The sequence below is a fragment of the Pecten maximus genome, chromosome 11 (genome assembly GCF_902652985.1).
Source record: "Pecten maximus chromosome 11, xPecMax1.1, whole genome shotgun sequence".
NCBI lineage: Eukaryota > Metazoa > Mollusca > Bivalvia > Pectinida > Pectinidae > Pecten > Pecten maximus.
Window position 1 is genome coordinate 13710727 of NC_047025.1, and position 22492 is coordinate 13733218.

Here is a 22492-nt window from a genome sequence, read left to right on the forward strand (position 1 = left end):
TCAGGTGGCGAGTACGGCGACAGGTACACTTTGTTTATCGTCACGGGACAATTTCTGTAATAGTAAGTCGGGTACAGATACATAATTCAGTGTCTTCACGCTTCGTTTACCGCGGAAATACCTGGAATATATGTTCAGGCAGACGACAGAATACCTGTGTTTTACAAAACAATTAGCAGGTAACGAGACATCTTAAGTTTCTAGGATTCAACAGATTATGAATGGATTAATAAGACAATACTTACAGTTCAACGGATTAATCTGCTATTTCCTGAATTAAAAGCTTCAGCTTCTAGTAAAGGGACTATCGAAAACATTGGAGTTGATTTCGGGAATACGACAAAGAACGGATTTATACAAAATCATTTTTGGAATATAACTATTTCGGTTTCTGGTATATTGAACAACACTAACAAGATGAGAGGAGTAGTCATTGAAGGTCGGTGGCTGGTGGTCTTGACAATTTGCTTCACTTTGATGGGACGTGTCGGTAAGTTAATAAAGTACATCCATTGGTTATATACCTTGTTCTTACAATGACCGAACGCTGGCTGATTCGTTTATACAAGGTTTCTGTACCAAGGTACTCTTATGTGCTACACAAAGAATTGTATAAATGGCTTAAGTAGAAAAACACCCTTTGTAATATGAATTTGGCTACAGATACAGTATAATCAAAAGAATGAACTAAAATTTCACCATACAGTTGTTTGGTCCTTCTAGGACCATTCAGTGATGCCATTTCTCTATCGCTATCCATTTCTGACACATATTTCTGTTACTCTTTGTAGTACCTTCCTGTAACATGCTTCAAACAAAATCAAAACAATTTACTTATTTTATGTCACATTTGAGATGCATAAATAAATTTACCATCAATAAGACTTGATCATTACACATACAAATCACTATTATTTTTATTATATAAAAATGAGTTAAATAGTGACAATCATCATCCATGCTTGTTCTTGTAAGTTACGACTAAATAGAAGAATTAAATTGATTTAATAATGGGGCTATTGTACCACACAATCTTCGGTATATTTCTAGTTCCTTCCCTCGCCTCCTACTCTTGGTCCATATTATCACTGACGAGTTCGTAAAGGATTTAGCAGCTGTATGATATAGTTCAATTCCATTCTCTAAATAGTAGATATACTAGGCATGCTAACCACATGTCTGAGTTCATTCGTATCAGAATTCAGAGGTGACCCATCGGATCTGTTATATCAACAATAACATGGAATTTTCTAAACTGTGAAATATGTACGATAATGTGAATATGCTACATCGCCGACAGTTTACACGCTGCTCTCACAAAGATTCATAATATAACACCTACAGTATAGAAATATATCTGATTAACAAATTGGGAAAAACAATTTGAAGTCCGGAAGTTGCGTACAGAATATAGAGGCCGAGCACGATATGATATCTTCGGGGTGCAATTAAAAATATCTATCCCACGTGACATTTAAAAGCAATTAATATTAGAAGCTCAAGGTTTTGGCGGGTTGTATTGGTGTAAAGAGTTTAACTTTTGGTATTGAATGAAATATATAGTAGCCCGTTCTTGTTTCCAATCGATCATAATGACTCTTTGTAGGGCTATTCAACGACAGTGCTGGAATTATCATTTTAAATATTTTTGATTTTATTTTCGTACATTTTTTTTTATGTTTTCTGTTTATTGACTGTTTTATTTCAGACTACATGGGTCGATTTTGACATAGGTATATAGGTTATAGGTCTAAGCTCATCATTCATATGTTCCGTCTATGGACTCGTCAGACAACAATACAAAAAAGAAGCAAAAAATCAACAAATATAGCAAGAGAAATGCCCCTTTACTGTCCTTTCGTAAACTTGTAACGAATTGGTTCCCATCTAGTCGTCAAATAATGAATCTACCAACAACCTATTGGACTAAGTTGTATATAATGGTGGTATGAGGGCATTTACAGAAAATTCAAAACTCCTCTATCACGATTAAAATTCTCGTGATGTCTATTATTTTTAAATGCATTGGCATTTTGTTAAAAACAGGGGGGGGGGGGGGGGGGGGGGGGTGTATTATGAATTCAATGTTCTTAATGCCGAAAATAATGATTCGCTAAAAGAAAGACACATTTAACAGTTAATTTTATACGATAATCATCAATGAAATTATCTTTTTCACAATACGTACGTTGTACGATATATAAAAGTGTAATTGTGATGTATCCAGCATAAGTATGAAATGAACACACACCTGACATTACGAAATGGAAAACCACTGGTTACGTAACATGCTTCTCACCCACACTTTATTGATTTTTCTCGGTTTAGCCCATGGGGGATTTAATGTACATTGTACATGTTCTTATGACGTCAAATTGGAAATAATGGAATGACGTCATTTTTATAATATAATGTGTAATATTTTTGTCCTGATGGGCGACATCAACAGAAAAAAAAATCATACACTCATGATTTGACCATCAGGATATACCACTTTAGTGAAACCCTGACAAGTTTGGCATTGTGCCATTGAGATCAATTTTTGATCATGAGAAAATCTATGTTAAACTGTTCGACAAGCATGTGTACCGAAAACGAATGTTTGAGAAAGAGAAAAACAATCTGATTGAACTGGAAACTTAGACGCATGCTACCATAAGAAGATCTGACTATCTCTCTTTGTTGTCTGGTATCTAAGTCATAATAGGATTTTCTATGCATCTCCTAAGGCAGGTAATAAGTTATTTTTAGAAAGTTTTAACGCTTCTATCCTGACGGTGGTAAAATTAACAACCTTGTTTACTCCATTAAACCTTGCTATTGATTCACAGTTTATTTTGCCATTACCGTAAATTCTATAGATTTGATGTAAGGAGGCGGTCGATAGTGTCAACAGAAGTCGATGTTTAGCTCGATTTAATGAGAAATCGACATTCTCCGACATTGTATGTTCTTCTGTTGTTGTAACATTATCACAACTGCCTAACAAACAACCTATGTTCAATGGGAAATTGCCTTCATCGATTGGTTTTCTTCCTGGCATTTTATTTCAAACCATACTCTCTCAGGTTTTCTTTCGTCTATCAAAGACTTGTGATGAGCATTGTTACCACAAACTTGAGACCTGCTTATCCCAGTGAAACTGAGTGCTGCATTATCTACGTCACGAGGGGGCGTAAGGTTCATATGATGGTGTTTTATTCAATACTCGACCTACACACACACACACACACATATATATATTACAGGTTTTATAAGAAGATTGCTGTAGTTTGGAAACAAACTTTGCTCGTTGGTTCTGTTCTTGGGTTTAGCACAAACCAGCAAACTGCGATTACTTATTTTAAATAGAGGAACAATAACAACAACGTATACCGACATAATGACGAAAGCAAAATTCAAACTCAAAGTCGATTAGACGAGGGCAAAACATATACAAAATAAAGATTTGTATGGAGACTCAGGAAATAAACAAGGGCACGACCAGGTACTCCGGAAGAGTAAGTGTCATCCGAGTTAAATCACAATCAAAGTATTAACGCTTGTTATCCGTTCTTTTAAAATCATAAAACATGTTACAGTATCCAAAATTAAGAAGTACATCGACCATCCCTTACATATTTTTATTGCTGTCTATTTATGTCTCGGGGGTGTTATAGAAGGGTGACTAAGCCTTTCAATAATCGTCATACCAGCTTATCTTATCATTGTTTTTTATTTGGCATCCACTCACACATTTAATTGATAGATTATTGATTTTTATTTCTATTTTCGTTTCAATGTATTATGATATTTTTTTAAGTATTAATCTGATCCAATTTCCTACGTTCATTTATTTTCCGTATGCCTTTTATTGCATATTATTCGATCCTTCTCGAAAACAGTCTTTAAAATGGCAAAGATTAGAACATTTAGTAACGGTCGTACCTTAAAACGAAACGGAATAAATCGATAATTCCTGTTGTATGATGTGTGTTCTCGATCCAAATCATGACATGTTGACAGCATTTAATACAACAATCATAATTCATATTGATTGCTTTTATAGAGAATATAGGGTTGCTGGGTTTATAATCTACATTTTTCAACAAATATTTATTATTTGGATAATAATATGGTTTGCACAAGCCATGCCCTCTGAAATTGTAATTATATTAAAAACAATAATTGAATCTGTTATCGATGTATTTCGAGCTTATGAAAAATGCTCTGTATTATCGAATTGATAAATGATACAATGTACTTTGAGCTTATCAATTATTCATTAGTGACCGGACCACATTGCAAACAAATGATTAGTGTAATGTTGATATATGATTTATACTAACATGTATCAGTATCTTAATAGTTAATATTTTTATATATTCTGCACTGACGCAGTAAATCAGCGTCGTAGATTCACATATATACATCAAATATCTACAGCAATTGGACTGCATCACATTGACAGAACTTCATGAGATATAGAACACATTTAAAGGAGAAACTTTTGTTAGGTCATATGACTTATAACTGTTGTTCTATAAAAAAGCAGCATATTTATGATCTATCCATCACTTACATAGTTCACTTCTGTCATATGACTAATAGAATAATTTAATTGAATAATAAAAGTCAGAGGATTTATATATGGTAAAGGGAACATAAATAATTCTTTGTACTTGATTGTTAAAAGTCATATACTTAATATATGACGTAAATATGGACATACGTATTCAACATACCTATATAATACATTTTATACAATTAACTTGATAATTTACTGTGACGTATATCTTTAGATTCTATCATAATCAGCATCCACGAAAGTAAAATAGAATTTCAATTTCAACCAGAAATAATTCAATTAAATATCGTTTATATAGAATATCAATAATACATATCCCGATTAAGTTTCTAAAAGGCCAAAGCATGTCAAGAGATAACAACTCATATTGAACTGAAATAATGTTCTATGAAAATACTTCTATCTTAATTTGAACCCAATCAGTTGACATAATCTATTTTTGTCTCTCATATTGGCTTGAAAGCGTTCCACGTTTCACAGCACTGTAATGAAATAGTATATGATTTAATACAGCCTGATAGCTATTGTGACGTTTTTATGCAAAATTTGTAAAACTGAAATATATAAAAAACAAGTAATAATAACATCTATTATTTTGAATTATTTTTTTTAAAATACGATATTAATATTTTTGTTCCTATTAATATATACATACTGTTTGCTTTTAAGGTCTTGTTTCTTTTCATCATTCACATTTATATGTATTGTATTTTTAGTTGGAGAGTACAACTTCACGGTATTCGAGACGAAACGTCTTCATGAAAATCTGGAATACAATTGTTCAAGTATTGGTCTCCAGCTAGCCAAGGTCGACAGTCAAGCCAAGTGGGACCAAGCCAATGACATCCTCACAAATTTTCAGAGGTGAGCTATTAGTCTTTATCCTTTATTAGAAGAGTTCATTTGGCCAATGCTTTGTCATCATCTTTTTAACTAAACACAAACAAATTTCAAATGAAATAGAATATCTTCATCCCATACATAAATTTTGAAATGACAAAGTTTAAAACATCTTATTATTATTACTATTTTGTGCATCATACACTGTAAAAATAGATATTTTGAGGGTTCCTATTTCAGAGATTTTATCAAAAGATTGAAAAATTAAGGATGTATGTACTACTAAGAATAACTATTTTTTTATTTATCTATTTTTACCCATTTTTATTCTATCCTTGTAAATTCCGAAAGATAAAACCACCTAAAATAACGGCTTTTACAGTAACAAAGAATTACGACAATGTAACCTCCACATCAAGCGTGTCAATCGAGTTCTATTTCTATTTCATGCCAGCAAAGCAACTTAGCTCCGGATTATCGAATCCATTCGGTGTATTACATTGGTTCCTTTTGTACGGATCTAATGTTTTACGAAAATAAAAAACAAAAATATAATCACTGTTTTTATCAGATGAACATAAACTGTGCATTGAAAACGAATTACTATGGGAAAACAGAAAAAAATAATCGAATAAAATATATATGTCACTAGTAGAAGGAAGTATTTACGCGGAACCCCATGGAAACTCACACGAACATTCGGGCTAGGTGTTTCCGCTTCTAAAAGGAAAACCATGGCACACTTATGAACGATCGATATCTTTCATTTCTTCACCCGTAGGAGAATGCCGGAAAAGGATATATACATTGGTCTCCACTACAACGAGACATTACAGAAGTTTTTCTGGGTGGATGGCGAAGAAATGACTTGGACAAAATGGTACTACAACGAGCCATTCAATGCGGCGCTAAGGCCGTGCGTTATCATGGCGGTCGATGGATATCTCCAGTTCCGAACAGTCGACTGCCAATATGAGCTCTTCTACGCTTGTAGCAAGGAAAGTAAGCAGAGTTTAACGATTGTTCATTTGTCTAGGAGGTTTGAATGTTCGATTTACATTTGGAATCAACCATGCATACAGTATAGATGGTAAATTAGGTGAACAATCGGTCAATTGTCGGTATGTCCTCTCAATCAATTTCCGAAAGCTCATTTCTCATTAGGGCATATTACATGTGGGTAGGTAGGAACACAAAGAAACAATTCCGAACGACAGGCAATAAACCGAAAGTATTGCCCTAAATAACCAGGTCAGAAAATTTGCTTTTATCGCCAAAGGCACTTCGTTATTCCAATGGGATTGTCTGATACATTAATTGATTATTTATTATCTCACGAGAATTCATATGTGATACATTAATTGATTACTTATTATCTCGTGAAAATTCATATGTGATACATTAATTGATTATTATTTATTCTCTCGTGAGAATACATATGTAGACATACTGAACGGTTGATTGCAGTCGTAACTGTTCAAGAATGGGTTATCTATTGAAAAAGAGTACATGTGTGTGAACAAAATATTAAATGCAGCAAAATCGAAAAACAAGTGTTCAAAAACGAACAAAATATATATTAAAACCGAAACCGATGAAAAAGTACAAGGATAATACTAACGGGAAATAGTCTCAACAGTGACCTGCATGTGACAATATCAGATTAATTAGATAATGTCAGGTTCTCAAAGTGAAATCTACGGTATTGACAACGGAATTGCGTCCCCATTTTGATTTTGAGAACGTGACAACGGAACTGCCAGACATACAAACTAGTATAGAACACGTTCATCATAAGATCGCGAAAGGAAATCAAATAGTTTCCAATAAAATAAAAATGTCAAACGAAACATCTGTCTATATCTTCATTAAATATACAACCAGTAAGAGTAGCATTCAAAGATTTATCTACCATCACGCGATTCATTAGGTCTATTTATTGCTAAACGACTTCATATTGATTCCCAACATAGGATACATCGACGTTTTAAAAGCCATCCATAGAGGTATAAACCCTTCCTTTATTTGTCTTTTCATCTAAACGTACACCCCGGATGTCAAACCGTTTGTCAATAATATACAATTGGCCATTGCTTAGCAACGCCTTCAAAGTTTGCATTGTAATTGAAGCAATTTATTCAATTTGATCGATCTGTTTACCGTATTTGAAAGAAATTTGGATAATTGTGTTGAAAATCGATATGATCTTCCTGAGTATAGCATTACATTATATGACTGGTGATCAGTCCCAATTAATGTCTTTCCTCCCTCATAATGTTACCAAAACATCGATTATTTTAGGCAAGAATTTCATCTTTATACTTTCTAGTATTATTATAATAATATTTTCATTATAGTAATCGTTGTTTAGGTTTGTTGGTATCTATTATACCTGTGATTTACCTATAATTTCCAGGAATGTACCCCAATTAGTTTCACAGAATTAGTAATTGTGATGACTTCGATTCGACAGGTTGACTACGTTTCCTGTTATATGAGGTTTTCACGACATAATGACTCTGGGGAAATATGAAAATCGATATTAAGAGACAGATATCTCAAATACTGCAAATGGTTAACAAATATCAATTGTATACAGTTCCTTTGTCGCTATTGCATCATGCACTAAACACACATTTCTGATACACAATGTTATTAGATTAATAGGATGTTACCGCTTACGCAAAATAAACATATCCCACTTATTCCCGTCTTCCGAGAAAAAACCAACTCATCGAAACCATTACGGATATAAATATGATAATTATTAGTATTCTTTTGTACAAAATGAAATTAACATATGTACTAGAAAGACATAATTAAAGTCAAGTCTTCTGAAACGACATTGGAATATAGACGTACATTGTATAAAAGCCTACTTAGCTTTAGAAGTTCCTAACATAATTGTCAACAATAAAGTTCAAGTCATCTTGTTCAGTTGGAATTGGGATAGAAAGGAATTAGTATCATCTTTTAACTTGTTTTACCGACACATTGTGGGACCGAGTAAATATGTCGGATATGACAGTGTGTCGGTAAAGTAAGTGTCGGTAATGTCATTGGATCATATCACCGTTCTTCTGGATATGGTGGTCGGTAAAGGCAGGTTTCACTTTATGTTTAAACTTGACTTTGAGTTCACGACTTCTTTCAGATTTGGTGTCGCGTCTGTATTTGATATTAAACAGTGTGATGTAATATCTTACTAACCTGTAAATGTATTGTTTCAGTTATACCGACAACGACACCTGCTCCCCCTACGGTAGGTAAAACAACGATGTATAATACATTAAATATAATATTGTATTGATGGAATATAAGTAAAATTCTTGAGAAACGAAGGATATTTAAAATGACAAAGGAACACTACATAAAAGTCTCGGTTTATTAGCATTTCTTTAAAGCCGACAGACTATGGATCTAACTTACGAAAATCAAATAATAGTATAATAACTGTTTTATTATAATATAAATGGAACAGTATACATATTAATCGTGATTTTATTTATTATTTGTAGACCCAGAAAATCGTGAGTATATCTTATGTGATATCGGTATTGAAATCAGTACAAAATCAATTTCACTTATTCAAAATCTTAGGAGTTAAACCTTCCTTCATATGACACCAATTTATATGTAGCTTCAAAATGCTTCATATCGAGTACTGTAGCTTTGCTTCCTATTAAATTTACGTTCATCACAATCACACAGATCTGATAAAATTCAAAAATTGTGTAAATTACATTTACATTACATATTTTTTTTCCTATAATTTTTTTTTACAACATAATATACTTCTCCGGGTTAAATTCTCTTCACAATGTAATCGTCATTGATGCCTGTTAATTGATTCCCGGTATTAGCTGATTTTACATTTGTCTTATCACCTAACACTAGCTATAACACTTACGATTCATCAATCGATGAAATTCCAGGTACACGTAACGGCCATGAATACGCCATGTACAATCAGCCTGGTGTATAACAAATGGTATTAAAGCAATCGATTATACACTGTATACATTTACCTGCATGACATGTTATGTCGACTTTCTACACATCTGAGATAGATACAAAGGTTTCATGAAATATGTACCAACAACAGCAGTAGAATACTATTAGACTCTACAAACTAAACAAAAAACGTTTACAATATACTAATAGGCTGTGTTTCTTTCCCAGTTTTGAATCACGAGCACTATGTACAACAATAATATGGAAACATGTTGATTAGGTATATCAATCCTTATAAGTGAAAGTTCTATTATAATTGAGGGTTTTTTTTCTCGTCTATAATGTCATATTTAAAAATTCTCTTATTTTCATTTCAAAATCTTGACCTGAACAGTTGAACAGATTATACCAGTCCTTGTATTCCAACTTATGTCAACAAAATTAAGCTGCTTATAGCATGTTGTGTCACACGACAAAGCAAATTAGTCCAACAGACACCACAAAAGGCGCATTTTCTATCTTTACGCAGTTAAAACGTGGGAAGCAAGCTAATAACTAGCATGTGACCAATGTCCAAAATACAGGATAACCAATCCATTGGCATAACGTCACAGACAGAATAACTATGGTATAAATAATAATGTTCAATTATCATTTAAAAGTATATTTTTTATTTATTGATGTATTTACTCATTTATTATGGAATCGACGCAAATAAGACGCTCGCTCAGATAGAACTAGTTAATGTGTACATGTTATCGTTAAGGTATTTACGTTGATATGTTATTGGCGACTAATGTTGACATGTACTGTTTATTAGTCTCCAAGCTACAACAGTCCGTACGAGATGATAACTGGCCTGACCGTTGGGTTTTTGGTATTCGGATTTATCTCGGCTCTCTGCATCCTCATGTGTTGGTGCTGCTTCTTCTCAAATGCCAAGCTGAGGAAGAAACTGGACCCTGTAAAGATCGCCACATACAGTATTAGTGCTGCGCGTAACAACAAGGCCGAATCCAGTCTCCCTCCGCCAGTCTTCAGCAAATCTAAAACCACGGGCTACGATAATCCAATGATGGCAGGTCAGGTGTCAACTGTCGGCAATTTTCCGCAAAAACCCAGAACAGCTCCCGTTATAGGATATGGTGCATCGGAGTTCGACGATATCCCGTCCAAACCAAACAGTGCATCTTCGTATCGCTCCGCCAGCATCAATGACAGTGTTCCTTCATCAAAGGAAGGGAGCAACGAGGCTTTTGGATTTATGTAAATGGAACATGACTATTGGCAATATCTGGCGAGTTGCATCCAGACCAGGATCAACGCTTCGACTTCAACAATATATAAATCGTAAAGAACAAAAGAAATATCGATGGCTCAAAATGATGTTTTTTCGTAGAAAAAATGAAACGGAACAAACTTTTCTTGAGAAGTTTTGCATCCAAGGTATCTACTTTTGTGTGGTTTTCAACTTTTCTTCAAAGTAATATCATTTTTGAAACTAACTAATATTCTGTATGAAGACATGTGTAGTAACAGCATTGGAAGGTAATAGTAGTTGTTATAAATCTGTGTTACCAAAGTTTATACTGCTATGTGATATAAAAGATGGCCTTGTATGTATGATAGCTCAACTAACGATACTGTGAGAGAGACAGTGTGTCAGTGAATCCATCCAGAGGTCTGTGTGTATCAGGCAGTGTCAGAGTAGGATAACTTTAAAGTAAATGGTCTAATCATTGGAAATAGGATCCAGTACCAGGATGCATTTCACAGAATTAAAACTGTTTGAAATCTGAACATTTGACAACGTAACCATCATAAAGGGGAGTTATTCACTGCTAAGACATTTATTTAGCCAATTCGTCCTTTCAGAAGTAAGACATTTTGAATAAACATCATCAAAGTGAAAGCTGAATAATTTTACTTAGGAAACACAAAGTATTGAATTTCTGTTGTTTCAGTTTATCTCCATAAGTGTGGATACTCGAAAAACAAGCACAATTGTTTCTTTTCGATAAGTAACATGGCGAGAGACAGTAGATGCACGAAAAGTAGAAAGTGGTGCCGAAAGTCGAGTTAATGCCTATTGTTATTTAATGACACCGGTTGATCAATATTTTTAACAGTTATACAATTCCGTAGTTTGCATTCCGTCCGTACGAATTGTTCTGTTATTGTGTTGTTTTTGTTAATAGTGAGTGTTGGTGTAATAATGTATTGAATTTTAATAATTATATACAGCAAAACCTATATGAGACCAAATCTCTTGGAAGACCTAATGTGGCATAGGTCGTTTATTTTGTTTTTATTTTTTTATCATGTTTTTTAATTATTATTATTATTATTATGATTAAATCACAGATAATTCGTTGTTGACTGAACAATTGATAAGAAACCATTTATATTAAAAGGCCGTATCGTGGTCTTCGCTAATGTTGATACATGTGTGACTTGCATAGCGTTTTATTAGCGATGTATTTAAGTAGAAATCAGTGTGGAAATACTAATTAAGTAATTCATTTGACAGGGATGCTACTTTATAACAGCTTCTTACCAACGCTAATGTTAAGTGCTTATATTTTGATTTTTAACTAGAAGTGTACGACAGTACCCAAGATGTCTGTGTAGAACGACTGTATACAGATCTCATAAACATTAGACAACAAGTATCCACTTCCTTGTAGGTACCGGGATGATGCTGGACAAAATATAGATGTGTACCGAGACCCTTGAAAATGTACGAGGAGAATAAAACCAAGTGATCTAAGAGAATAAGCGTCTTCTGCTCCATACGAGACATCCGTCATATAAGTCTAAACCAATCCGGGGTTATGTCACAATGAGAGTTATGGTGGTAACAACGGAACCTTCTTCTGATTCATAGCACACAAGGAAGCAGAAGGAGAGCATGATGCCATAAAACATTCCCTATGTCTTTAACAACCTGCAACACTCGAAACCCGATGTTAATTTTGCTGTCAGTGGTCAAAAGTTATGATCATGGGAACAAATCCGTGAATATCGTATCAGCTTGGACATGTTTACACGTAGGTAGAAGGAGGAGGGTAGGGATGCTACTATCTAGAAATGGAAAAGTAAAAATTGTCACGCTTTCTATACAGCTTATTTGTTAGCTACCCATGCTGGTTGCGTTGAGATCGAGATAAACGGCTGATGTTGAAAATGCTATAGTGTCCTTGATTGCCATAGGGTATATACAATCGACATGGTCAATAACGTTTTTGCTTTTAAAGCTTACGCATGTTCTATAAACTATAGTTGAAATTTAAGGTATTTGCATGGTCTCTGTTGCCTCGCGTGATAAAGTATTTAATATAACCAACCTCAGACAAAACCAAAAGAAGTAAGCCAACAGAAGGGCAGAGTTCGGGGGTGCCTATAGTCCGTTGGAAGATCTGGCACAAACTTGCATTGCCTGATTGGTATAAAAAGGAAACCAGAGCGAAGTAGCGTAGGATGTCGCTCTACTGTTTATTGTCATTGATCAACATGGTAACTGTTATATAATTCCGTATTTGTATGTGTACCTTAGGCTACATGCTGCCAATGTTCTCCATTTTCAGCTTAACTGGATAAGAACGTATTCAATACGATTTACAAATTTTATCTGATATGTATTTATCCAAATCGGTGGAACCAAAATGATAGCGCGATTTGGATATCCTCACAAACATTGGTTGTTTCAGCAGGCATTGATATTTTACAACGAAAGCATGATTTGATTAATTTCTATCAGTACCACCTCTTCTTCTATCAATAAGCCTACCTAGTACGCCATTTTAAATTAAGTTTTGAATATTTTATATGATCGATACAGAAATACTGGCACGTGTGTAGCGCTAGTTAACTCATTTGCACGTACTTATATATGTACAAAACCTGCCTAGTTGGCATTGAAGTTGAAGCATATTTTAAAATATTATTTATATCATAATATTTAGTATTATATACACCATCCTTATTCCCTGAAGACCAACTAAAAGTATTCCTCCTTTAAATGAATGTTTAACCCGAGTCTATAAATAGACGCATGCTCCCACACACATGTATGATGGTATCATAGTAGGTTTAAATTCATTTGAATTATGTTTGTAATAATTATATTTGATCGCCTATCACAGTTTTCTTTTTTGATTCACTTCATTACCATTCTAATTTGCTCCAGGATATTTTTTTCATATATTATATATTTTTGTATAGTATAATACCGTCCATGATATTTTAGCTTATTTTTGTGTGCATGATGATTATCTAATATCATCAAAGATTTTTGAAGGAGAGAACACATATATGGTATGTATTATTCATGTATATAATATAGTAACTCAAATGACGATGGAAGACAACTTTATGACTCATGCCCTGACCGGGCCTTGAACTCACGATCTACGGCAATAATCGCCTATCCATAGATAAAGAACAAACATTTCGAGGTTGTTTTTTTCTGTGGATAAATCTACATCCATATTCTAGGATAAAACAGAATGTTACATTTATTATTGGAACACCTCCTTATGGATTAATAACGGAGAAACATATTATACTCCAGTGTGATATTAATAAGAAAAAATGCTTTCAGCTTTAGAATGATGCTATTGCCAAGCTAATGTAAATTTACCAAACTAAATGCCTTAGATTTTCTGATTTTACTATATGCTGTGATAAATTTTGTTTTGTTTCTAATAAAATCATGTTGGTGTTGTTTCTGTTGTTGGAAGTTATTTTTACATTAACTTCAATGTCATGCTAGTTAGCTTCATGCCAATTAAAACCATTTTTCAAGAATAATGAGTCGTAAATCCGAGCTTGTTATCCGGACGACGTGCTATGTTCCAGTTTACATATCTAACTTTTTAAAACGAAAATATATATATCACACATAAACAACAGAGATTACCGACATATTAATGAAACCGTAATTATAACTCAATATCGATGGATGAGGGCAAAGTACTAACAAAAGTATAGATTTACATGCAGACATTGAAAAAGTACAAGGATAATACGACCAAGTGTTCCGGAAGAGTAAACATCTTCTGCTTCATCGACGACACCCGCCATACAAATCTAGGTCACGGCGACACCTACCATACAAATCTAGGTCACGGCGACACCCGCCATACAAATCGAGGTCGAATCTAGGATAAGTCAAATTCTCTAATGAGAAGTAGGATGGTGACATAATAGTACCTCACAATCAGCGTAATTTTAAAAAGATATGTATAGGTTCACTTAATATTTTTCAGTAACTCAGATTTATCGACCAATTTCCTGATTTGATATCTGTTATCCTGATTTAGGTAAATATCACAAAATGATAATGCTATCTGTTATCTATAAAGTGTGTTCAGAAGCTTATATGGTATAAACAAGGTACTCATTACATATACATAACATATACATTACATATATATAACATATATACATTACATATATATAACATATACATTACATATATATAACATATATACATTACATATATATATAACATATACATTATATATATATATAACATATATACATTGCATATATATAACATATACATTACATATATATATAACATTCATTACATATATATAACATATACATTACATATATATATAACATATACATTACATATATATAACATATACATTACATATATAACATATACATTACATATATATAACATATACATTACATATATAACATATACATTACATACATATAACATATACATTACAAATATATAACATATACATTACATATTACATTACATATGCATCTTAATTATTCGACAAACTGCTAAACACAAGCTACATAAAATCACATGCGTATTTCAGCGTATATGCTATTTTTACGTATCATTCATCATAATTATGCTCTGGTATGATGCATAAAATAAACTTGAAATGACGTCACAGATTTTAATGCTCCCAATTTTGGTTATTGGTATGGAGGTAAGATGACATTATATGTGTTTTTGACTAAAAAGAATTAATTGAAAAGTGAGATATTGAAATGTAATAAGAATTCTATATTTGATAAAAAGGGATACATACGTGTATATTGATATGAAATGTATGCAAATCATCAAGAATTATTCCTTGTTTCACGACGAGGCTAACATGAAAAAAACAAGTAGAATCCTCATTAAATCAATCGTTTATGAAATTGTACACGAGTGATGATTTCAATTTCTAAACGAAATATATTTTTGGAACTGAATAAATAACGGTTTACATGAAATAGTGAATTATTAGAATACCTTTGTAAATGTCTAGTCCCCCATTTGTCTATTTACATCGGTTATTTTGATAATGCATAGATCTAGTATCATTCAAATCACGACCGACCTGTAACTATCCGGACTATTATGAATAACCAGCTCTTGGTTTTCGTCAATTGGCATAAGTTCTCCTTTTGGAGTGTATGACAATAACACTGAGTCATCTGGTGGTGGGATATTTGCTCGAGTTTGAAAATATCCCTTTGCTTGAAGGAAAGTCTGGGTTTGAAGCTCCTCTTTTGTTTGAAGCCAAGCTTTGGTCTGACGCTCCTTTGTTTGAAGCCAAGCCTGTGTTTGAAGCTCCTCCTTTGCTTGAAGCCAAGCCTGGGTCTGCAGCTCCTTTGTTTGAAGCCAAGCCTGGGTCTGAAGCTCCTTTGTTTGAAGCCCAGCCTGGGTCTGAAGCTCCTCCTTTTTTTGAAGCCAAGCCTGTGTTTGAAGCTCCTCCTTTGTTTGAAGCCAAGCCTGTGTTTGAAGCTCCTTTGTGTGAAGCCAAGCCTGGGTCTGAAGCTCTTCCTTTGTTTGAAGCCCAGCCTGGGTCTGAAGCTCCTTTGTTTGAAGCCAAGTCTGTGTTTGAAGCTCCTCCTTTGTTTGAAATTTCATCTTGGTTTGTAAATGTGATGGTGTCGCTCTATCGTGCTGTCGTAATGGTGTCGGCAATACTTCATCACATAGATGGTATGTTGGTGGTTCGTACGTAAATATTCTTGGCGGTTTTGGTGGTCCAGGTGAACCGACTGTCTTTCGACTCGGTTTTGATCGGGTTTGAAACTCCATTGTATAGCATTGTCTTGTTGGTTGTGTAACAGACTTTCTGGAAGGTTTCGCTGGTCCGTCCGTACTTAACACTTGTTGTCGGAGTGATTTCTTCACTTCCAAAGGTATCTGTGTATCCTTATAATCACCACCTATCGGCCGTGATGTATTCAATTGTGTTAATGAGGTGTCATATATCGGAATTATTGTAGCGTTTTCTTGCCTTGGTATTTCGTCACGATGCTCGTGTTGTGGACTTTGCTGTGATGCGGCATGTTGTTCCCGTGGTTGTAGATTTGGAAGCGTTTTACCATCATGTTTCTCCTTTTTCTTTCTGTGTTGCGGTAGGATGGTTTTCAATACTTTATCCTCCTTCGGACTGTTTGTAAAGGAACGACCGAAAAAAATACAACATAACTGCCCCATCTGTACTTAAGAGATAACGTACGCCATGGACCTTAGACACAAGTCCTACACAAACACACGCCAATGTTGATAAGAATTCTTCGTAAATTCTTTCACTTGTTTCGTTTCTGGTTTTTAAAGTTGGTGATACGAAAGAATCTTAAGTGTTCACTTTCCTCTTGAAGTAATTAGGTAGATATAAACTACAGGGTTTTCATATGTTTCTTACAGCATATATATACATATATACCAGACTAATGTCGACAGCAAAGATTGGTTTCCTCGATGTACAGGTCTACGTGTGGATTCTGGAATATTCCATCCAATTGGGGAGGTTTCTTCCCTTCTAACTCTCCTACGCTACCAGGTTTGTTGTCATTTCTTGTCAACTGAATTCCTGAAGATTATTTTTAACACTGTTATCATCCGGCGTCACATACTCATTATTGTGTATCTGTGACGTAACAACCCAGTTTGCTGATACGACAGACAAGTACATATCTTGGCTGAAATTTTATCATAAACCGTTTTCATTGGTCATATTTCTATAAACATTGCATATAATTACGACAAAATATGCTGATTACATATAGACAAACCAGGTCATGTCTATATAAACACTGGTATTTCATAAAACAGAAAATAGAACGAGTACTTGTCGATAACGATAGCATTATGTCGACATCATGATAAGATGAGGAATATTTGGCCTGTAGGTGTAATCGTTCTGAAACGTTGCTCATGTAATCACATTTTCTTTGTGACATTTATATTTCAAGATGAAATGCAAAACAGTATTTCGAGGTATCAATATATTTGACGGAGTAAATGCTACCCACCGGTTGGGGTTTCAATCCCTCACAACAGTCACACGAAAAATGGATGAACTATTTTGGATCTGTCATCATTTGCCACTTATCATTTCTGTGTGGATTCTATTTTGAGAGGAATTTGGAGGATAGTTAAGAGGAACTGGCTATCTTCTCTACTCTTCATCGACCTCAGGTAAGTGTTGCTATTCACGTGAACGACCAGGTCACGCGGCGAAGAATACTTATTTCAGGTGTGTTTTGTGAACGACCAGTGTTGGAGTTTTAAGTACGACAAAGCTTCACAAGCTTTTTTATAGAGGTCGGATTCGGCTATGCGTCTCCAAGCAGAGCACAAGCTAAAATGTCGGCCTTTCCTCAGACACGATAACAGGAACATCAGTAATCATAGGGATATCTCAGAAACGAAAACTGAAAACTGAATAATCGTATATATATCTTTTCAGTTTCAATTGGAAGCTTTTTTCACTTGTACTGTCAGCTTTAATGATTTGCAATATGGTTCACAAATATGTTCCCAACAAAATTATGGTGGTATGCGGGTCGGCGATACAACGGGACGACTGTATATGTAATGTATGTAATCTTGGCACCAACTTAAATAAAAGATTTGCAGTATAACCATCAAAGTAAATTAGATTATGTTCAGTTTTAATGTTTCTACTCTATTTGTTTTATAACAATTATGAAACAGGCTATACATCTTGCTAGGATAGAGGCGTGCGGGAGGTCTTAGCTGATTTGAAAACGAATACAAAATGTCTGTAAAATAGACACTCACGTAAATTAACAGATATGCAGTACTAGTATATACACTTGTATATTGTGTATACGTATACGTTTTTATAGATACATCAGTTTCTTAGCGTAGTCAGAAAGATCTTTGAGCGGATTAGATGTATCGGAAATTTTCTGTCTCCTTCAGGGTTATAATGACTGTTATCCCGGGTACATGCTTGGAATACACAATGAGAAAGCTCATGAATGCGGCAGAGAAAAGGCAGTGATAGAGAAATCAATACACATCTGTGTAAAACAATATCCTCGGCATTTACACTGTGATGGTTTGTTAGCTTTGGCAATCATTCAATTCGAACTTTAAATATGCACGTTCTCATATTCAAAATAATCACTATCGAAGATGAAACCTTTTTTTTTTAATTCGGACGAATAAATTCAGTGATTTTTTTTATTTCGGTGTAAAGTTAATCAATACATAGTGTTTAGACTTTTCCCACAGGATTGTGAATTAATGAAGTACAAACAGAACATGGGTTTCCAATCACAAACTGGTTTTATATCTAACTGGACATTGTAACAAGAAAATCCTTACTTCTTTATGATATCAAAGCTTTTTATCATCTTCCACAGCAAAAATCAATACTTTTTCCGAGACGTTATATTGATACATTTTTGTAGTTATAGATTTGTCTCAACGTACGCCATTCTGTATTCAAAAAACGTCATAAGAATGGACGCAAACGTCTTAAAAATGTCAATCTTGACTTTAACAAAGAATAACATATAAAACATACAATATCATGATTTATTTTAGGGGAAAATAAAAATAAAATGTGACATCATCTGTAATCATTCGTGGAACTAACCAATACATTTTATTCGTCACATGGCAATCCGCCATTAAATTATTTTTTTTTTATCTCATTTGTATTTTATTTATTTTTCAAATACAAATTTATTTGAGATTTTCAATACATCTTACATAACACTGAAGCTCCTCCTTTGTTTGAAGCCAAGCCTGTGTTTGAAGCTCCTCCTTTGTTTGAGGGCAAGCATGGGCCTGAAGCTCCTTTGTTTGAAGCCAAAATTTACTGAAAAGTTATCCTCAGTCAGGCAGGAGACTGGAGCTGGCTGTAGACCTTGACCAGAGACTTATTTTTCCGGACATCGTACCAACCAACCTCAGATCTGATATGGTTCTCTTGTCACCATCGACAAAGAATATCATTGTCATAGAGCTAACAGTGCCATGGGAGGAAAGGTGCAGCGAAGCCCACGAAAGGAAGAGAGCAAAGAACGAAGGATTGCTGGTGGAGTGCAGGGAGAGAGGGTGGCAGACGTGGTGCTACTCAGTGTAGGTTGGATGTACAGGCTTCCCCGTACAGCCTGTGTGGAGAATGCTATCTGCAATGAGAGTGCCTGGCAGGACCAAAAGGTCAGCGTATAGAGGATGGCTAAGGCAGCACAAAGATCTTCATGCTGGGTGTGGATGAAGAAGGGCACCCACCACCGACACGCAGTGACTGATATCACCACTATGGAATCCCCCACCCTGATAGTGAACCGAGCTAGGGGTCGAAACACACGATGAGGGGGAGGAGGATGGAAGACCTAGCAATGTCGGTAACGATCCGGCTTGTACAACGGTCACTGACAGGAATACCGGCAGAAACAATGTGTCACTGCGGGAAAGTGTGTAAGAACCTGAGGGGTTTAAAGATTCACCAAGCAAAAGCCAAATGTAGACCCGAGAAGCTGAAGGGGGAACGCATAGTCGTTACTGATGAGACGGAAGGGGACAAAGCCAGGAAGAACAATATTTGTAGCAAACCTTTACAGATTTACAAAATCCCCACATGAAGGGTCGAAGTCAGGGACACTGAAGAGTTCAAAAGAAGAAATGGAGTGCTATCTATCGGAAACACGTGGAGTTGAGCGCCAGTGGAGACCGTTAGGGCCATGTAAAAGAATAGAAGCAGTGTCAGAACTAGGGGAACCATTGGACGGAAAGGAACCATCATGGAAGAAAGTTCACGAGATTGTCAAGAAAGCCATTGGACGGAAAGGAACCATCATAGAAACAAAATTCACGAGATTGTCAAGAAAGCTAGATCTGGATCAGCACCTGTGCCTCAGAAACAGACACGTGTCCTAACGTTATGTTGCGTAATCTAGATGATTTAGGTATGGCGTTTCTTTTCCAGTAAGCAGACATGCTGTGGCGTTTTTATGCGTAATCTAGATGATATAGATCTGAATGATGTAGGCCTAGCGTTTGTTTTCCAGTATACAAACATGCCATAACGTCATGTTACGTAATCCAGATGATGTAAATCAAGATGATGGAAGCCTAGCGTTTGATTTCCGTTAAATAAACATGTCATAGCGCTAGCGTTATGTTGCAGAATTTAGATAATGTAAATCTAGATGATATAGGACTAACGTTTGTTTTTTTTTCCAATAGTCATGTTGCGTAATCTAGATGAGTAGGCCTAGCATTTGTTTTCCAGTAACCAAGCATGTCACAGCGTTACGTTGCGAAATCCAGATGTTGTCGGCATGGCGTTTGTTTTCCAGTAAACAGACATATCCTGGCGTCATGTTGCGTAATCTAGATGATGTTTGTAACGTGTTAACAGCTATAGTTCCAATCAGAAATTAACGAGGTTTTGATTACAGGCCCAATATAGTATCGATTTTCGATGAAACGAAATTGATTGAACATTAGCGGCCATCCATAGAAAAGAGCACCGGAAGTGACACATACATGGGGTCTTTGATAACGATTATATATAATTATATCTTAACAACGCATACCAGGATAGGTAGGCGAGATTCATTCTTCAAAACGCAGCGAAAAGTCCCGGATTGAATACCATCCCACTTTATCATTAAACACGACCCTTTTCATAGTGCATTGCGGTCACCTCCATAATTTGAACTAATGCACTATAGGAGAAATTAAATAAATCACAAACGAACGTCAATATGCATTCTCACCCAGAATGTGACTGAGAATCATAAAATCACATAATAAAAATACAACAGCTCAGCAAAAAAACAGTCATAAAATTTTGGTAAGATGATCACAGAAAGCGTAAGGGGGTTATAATTGTCCTCCATAATCAAGGGGCTGCGTCCAACTTCGCTCTCCGTAAAAGTGAACTCAAGCCTTGGAGTATCGAGGATTGCTGATTGTTGAACACGTAGTTGAAGACTATTTAGCCGTGAGCTGAAAGCTAGCATTGATCATTCTGCTGATGATAAATCAGAACTAAAGTACACATAGGTCAATGATAGACAACCTTTAGGTTTTCGATATGACACTGAACAGGACAGGCACGACTTTGTTACACACAAGAACGACAGTGGGATCGAAGAGCGAGTGTCAACGGAGTACTGTATAGGTAATAAAAGTGTATCGCAGACCCTGGTTTGGTTTTTTTCAGGGGGTTCACGTCCTTGCAAAAGCCAGGGTCATATGAGGACGGTGGAGAGAAAATACCTCTAGAAGTAGCCGAGTTTCCTCTGGCTCTGCCACCTTGTCTTGTCAGGGCCAGAGAAAGCTCTGGCTACTCTAGAAGAAAAGAAAACACAAAAAGACAGAGCAAAGAGGAAATAAAGGGACAGATAAATATTCCAAGTGTTGGTAAGTTAACATCAGAAGAGAACAGTACAATCCCCACTCATCTCATCCTAAAACTGAGGGTCGTGCAATTGGTATCGCCATTAAAAGCCTGTCTCCGACATCCCGGGCCGACCTATTATGTATCACCATTAACAATTCCGTCGTTCTCTTGTAATCTTGTAAATTGTGAGTCTACTCTCCAGTCATGATTGTTACATGCAGTACGACACCAGTTTTACGTGATTGGTCCAATGGTGTCGTTCTGTTAGGGAATACTACGCCATATAGGGCTATTCTGATATTCCATGATACCTTATATTACATACAAATGTACTTCTTGGTTCCATGCCAGAGGCCCCCCGAATGGTATTGAAATACCAATAAGAGATCCCATAGGGATCTTGGCGCCCCAGCACGGAATGATCCGTATCAGTCAAATGAAAGACCGGTCTTTTTTCTTCTTTTTCCCTCTTTCACACTTC

At 35.3% G+C, this 22492-nt stretch overlaps 1 protein-coding gene across 1 annotated transcript; it reads left to right on the plus strand.

Moving 5' to 3' along the window:
* LOC117337611 lies at positions 1-14089 on the plus strand. Its single transcript, XM_033898676.1, has 6 exons — positions 1-490; positions 5284-5431; positions 6189-6409; positions 8638-8669; positions 8926-8937; positions 10182-14089. The coding sequence occupies exons 1-6, from the start codon at positions 418-420 to the stop codon at positions 10629-10631; spliced, it is 936 nt and encodes a 311-aa protein (XP_033754567.1). The 5' UTR covers positions 1-417; the 3' UTR covers positions 10632-14089.
* The last annotated feature ends 8403 nt before the right edge of the window (positions 14090-22492 follow it).

What these genes read in the sequence shown, in the direction of transcription:
- LOC117337611 (XM_033898676.1), top strand. Translation starts at nt 418, where the DNA reads ATGAGAGGAGTAGTCATTGAAGGTCGGTGGCTGGTGGTCTTGACAATT. An exon ending in ATCCTCACAAATTTTCAGAG is followed by an intron (nt 5,432 to 6,188) that starts GTGAGCTATTAG and finishes CTTCACCCGTAG; the next exon opens with GAGAATGCCGGAAAAGGATA. An exon ending in CTACGCTTGTAGCAAGGAAA is followed by an intron (nt 6,410 to 8,637) that starts GTAAGCAGAGTT and finishes GTATTGTTTCAG; the next exon opens with TTATACCGACAACGACACCT.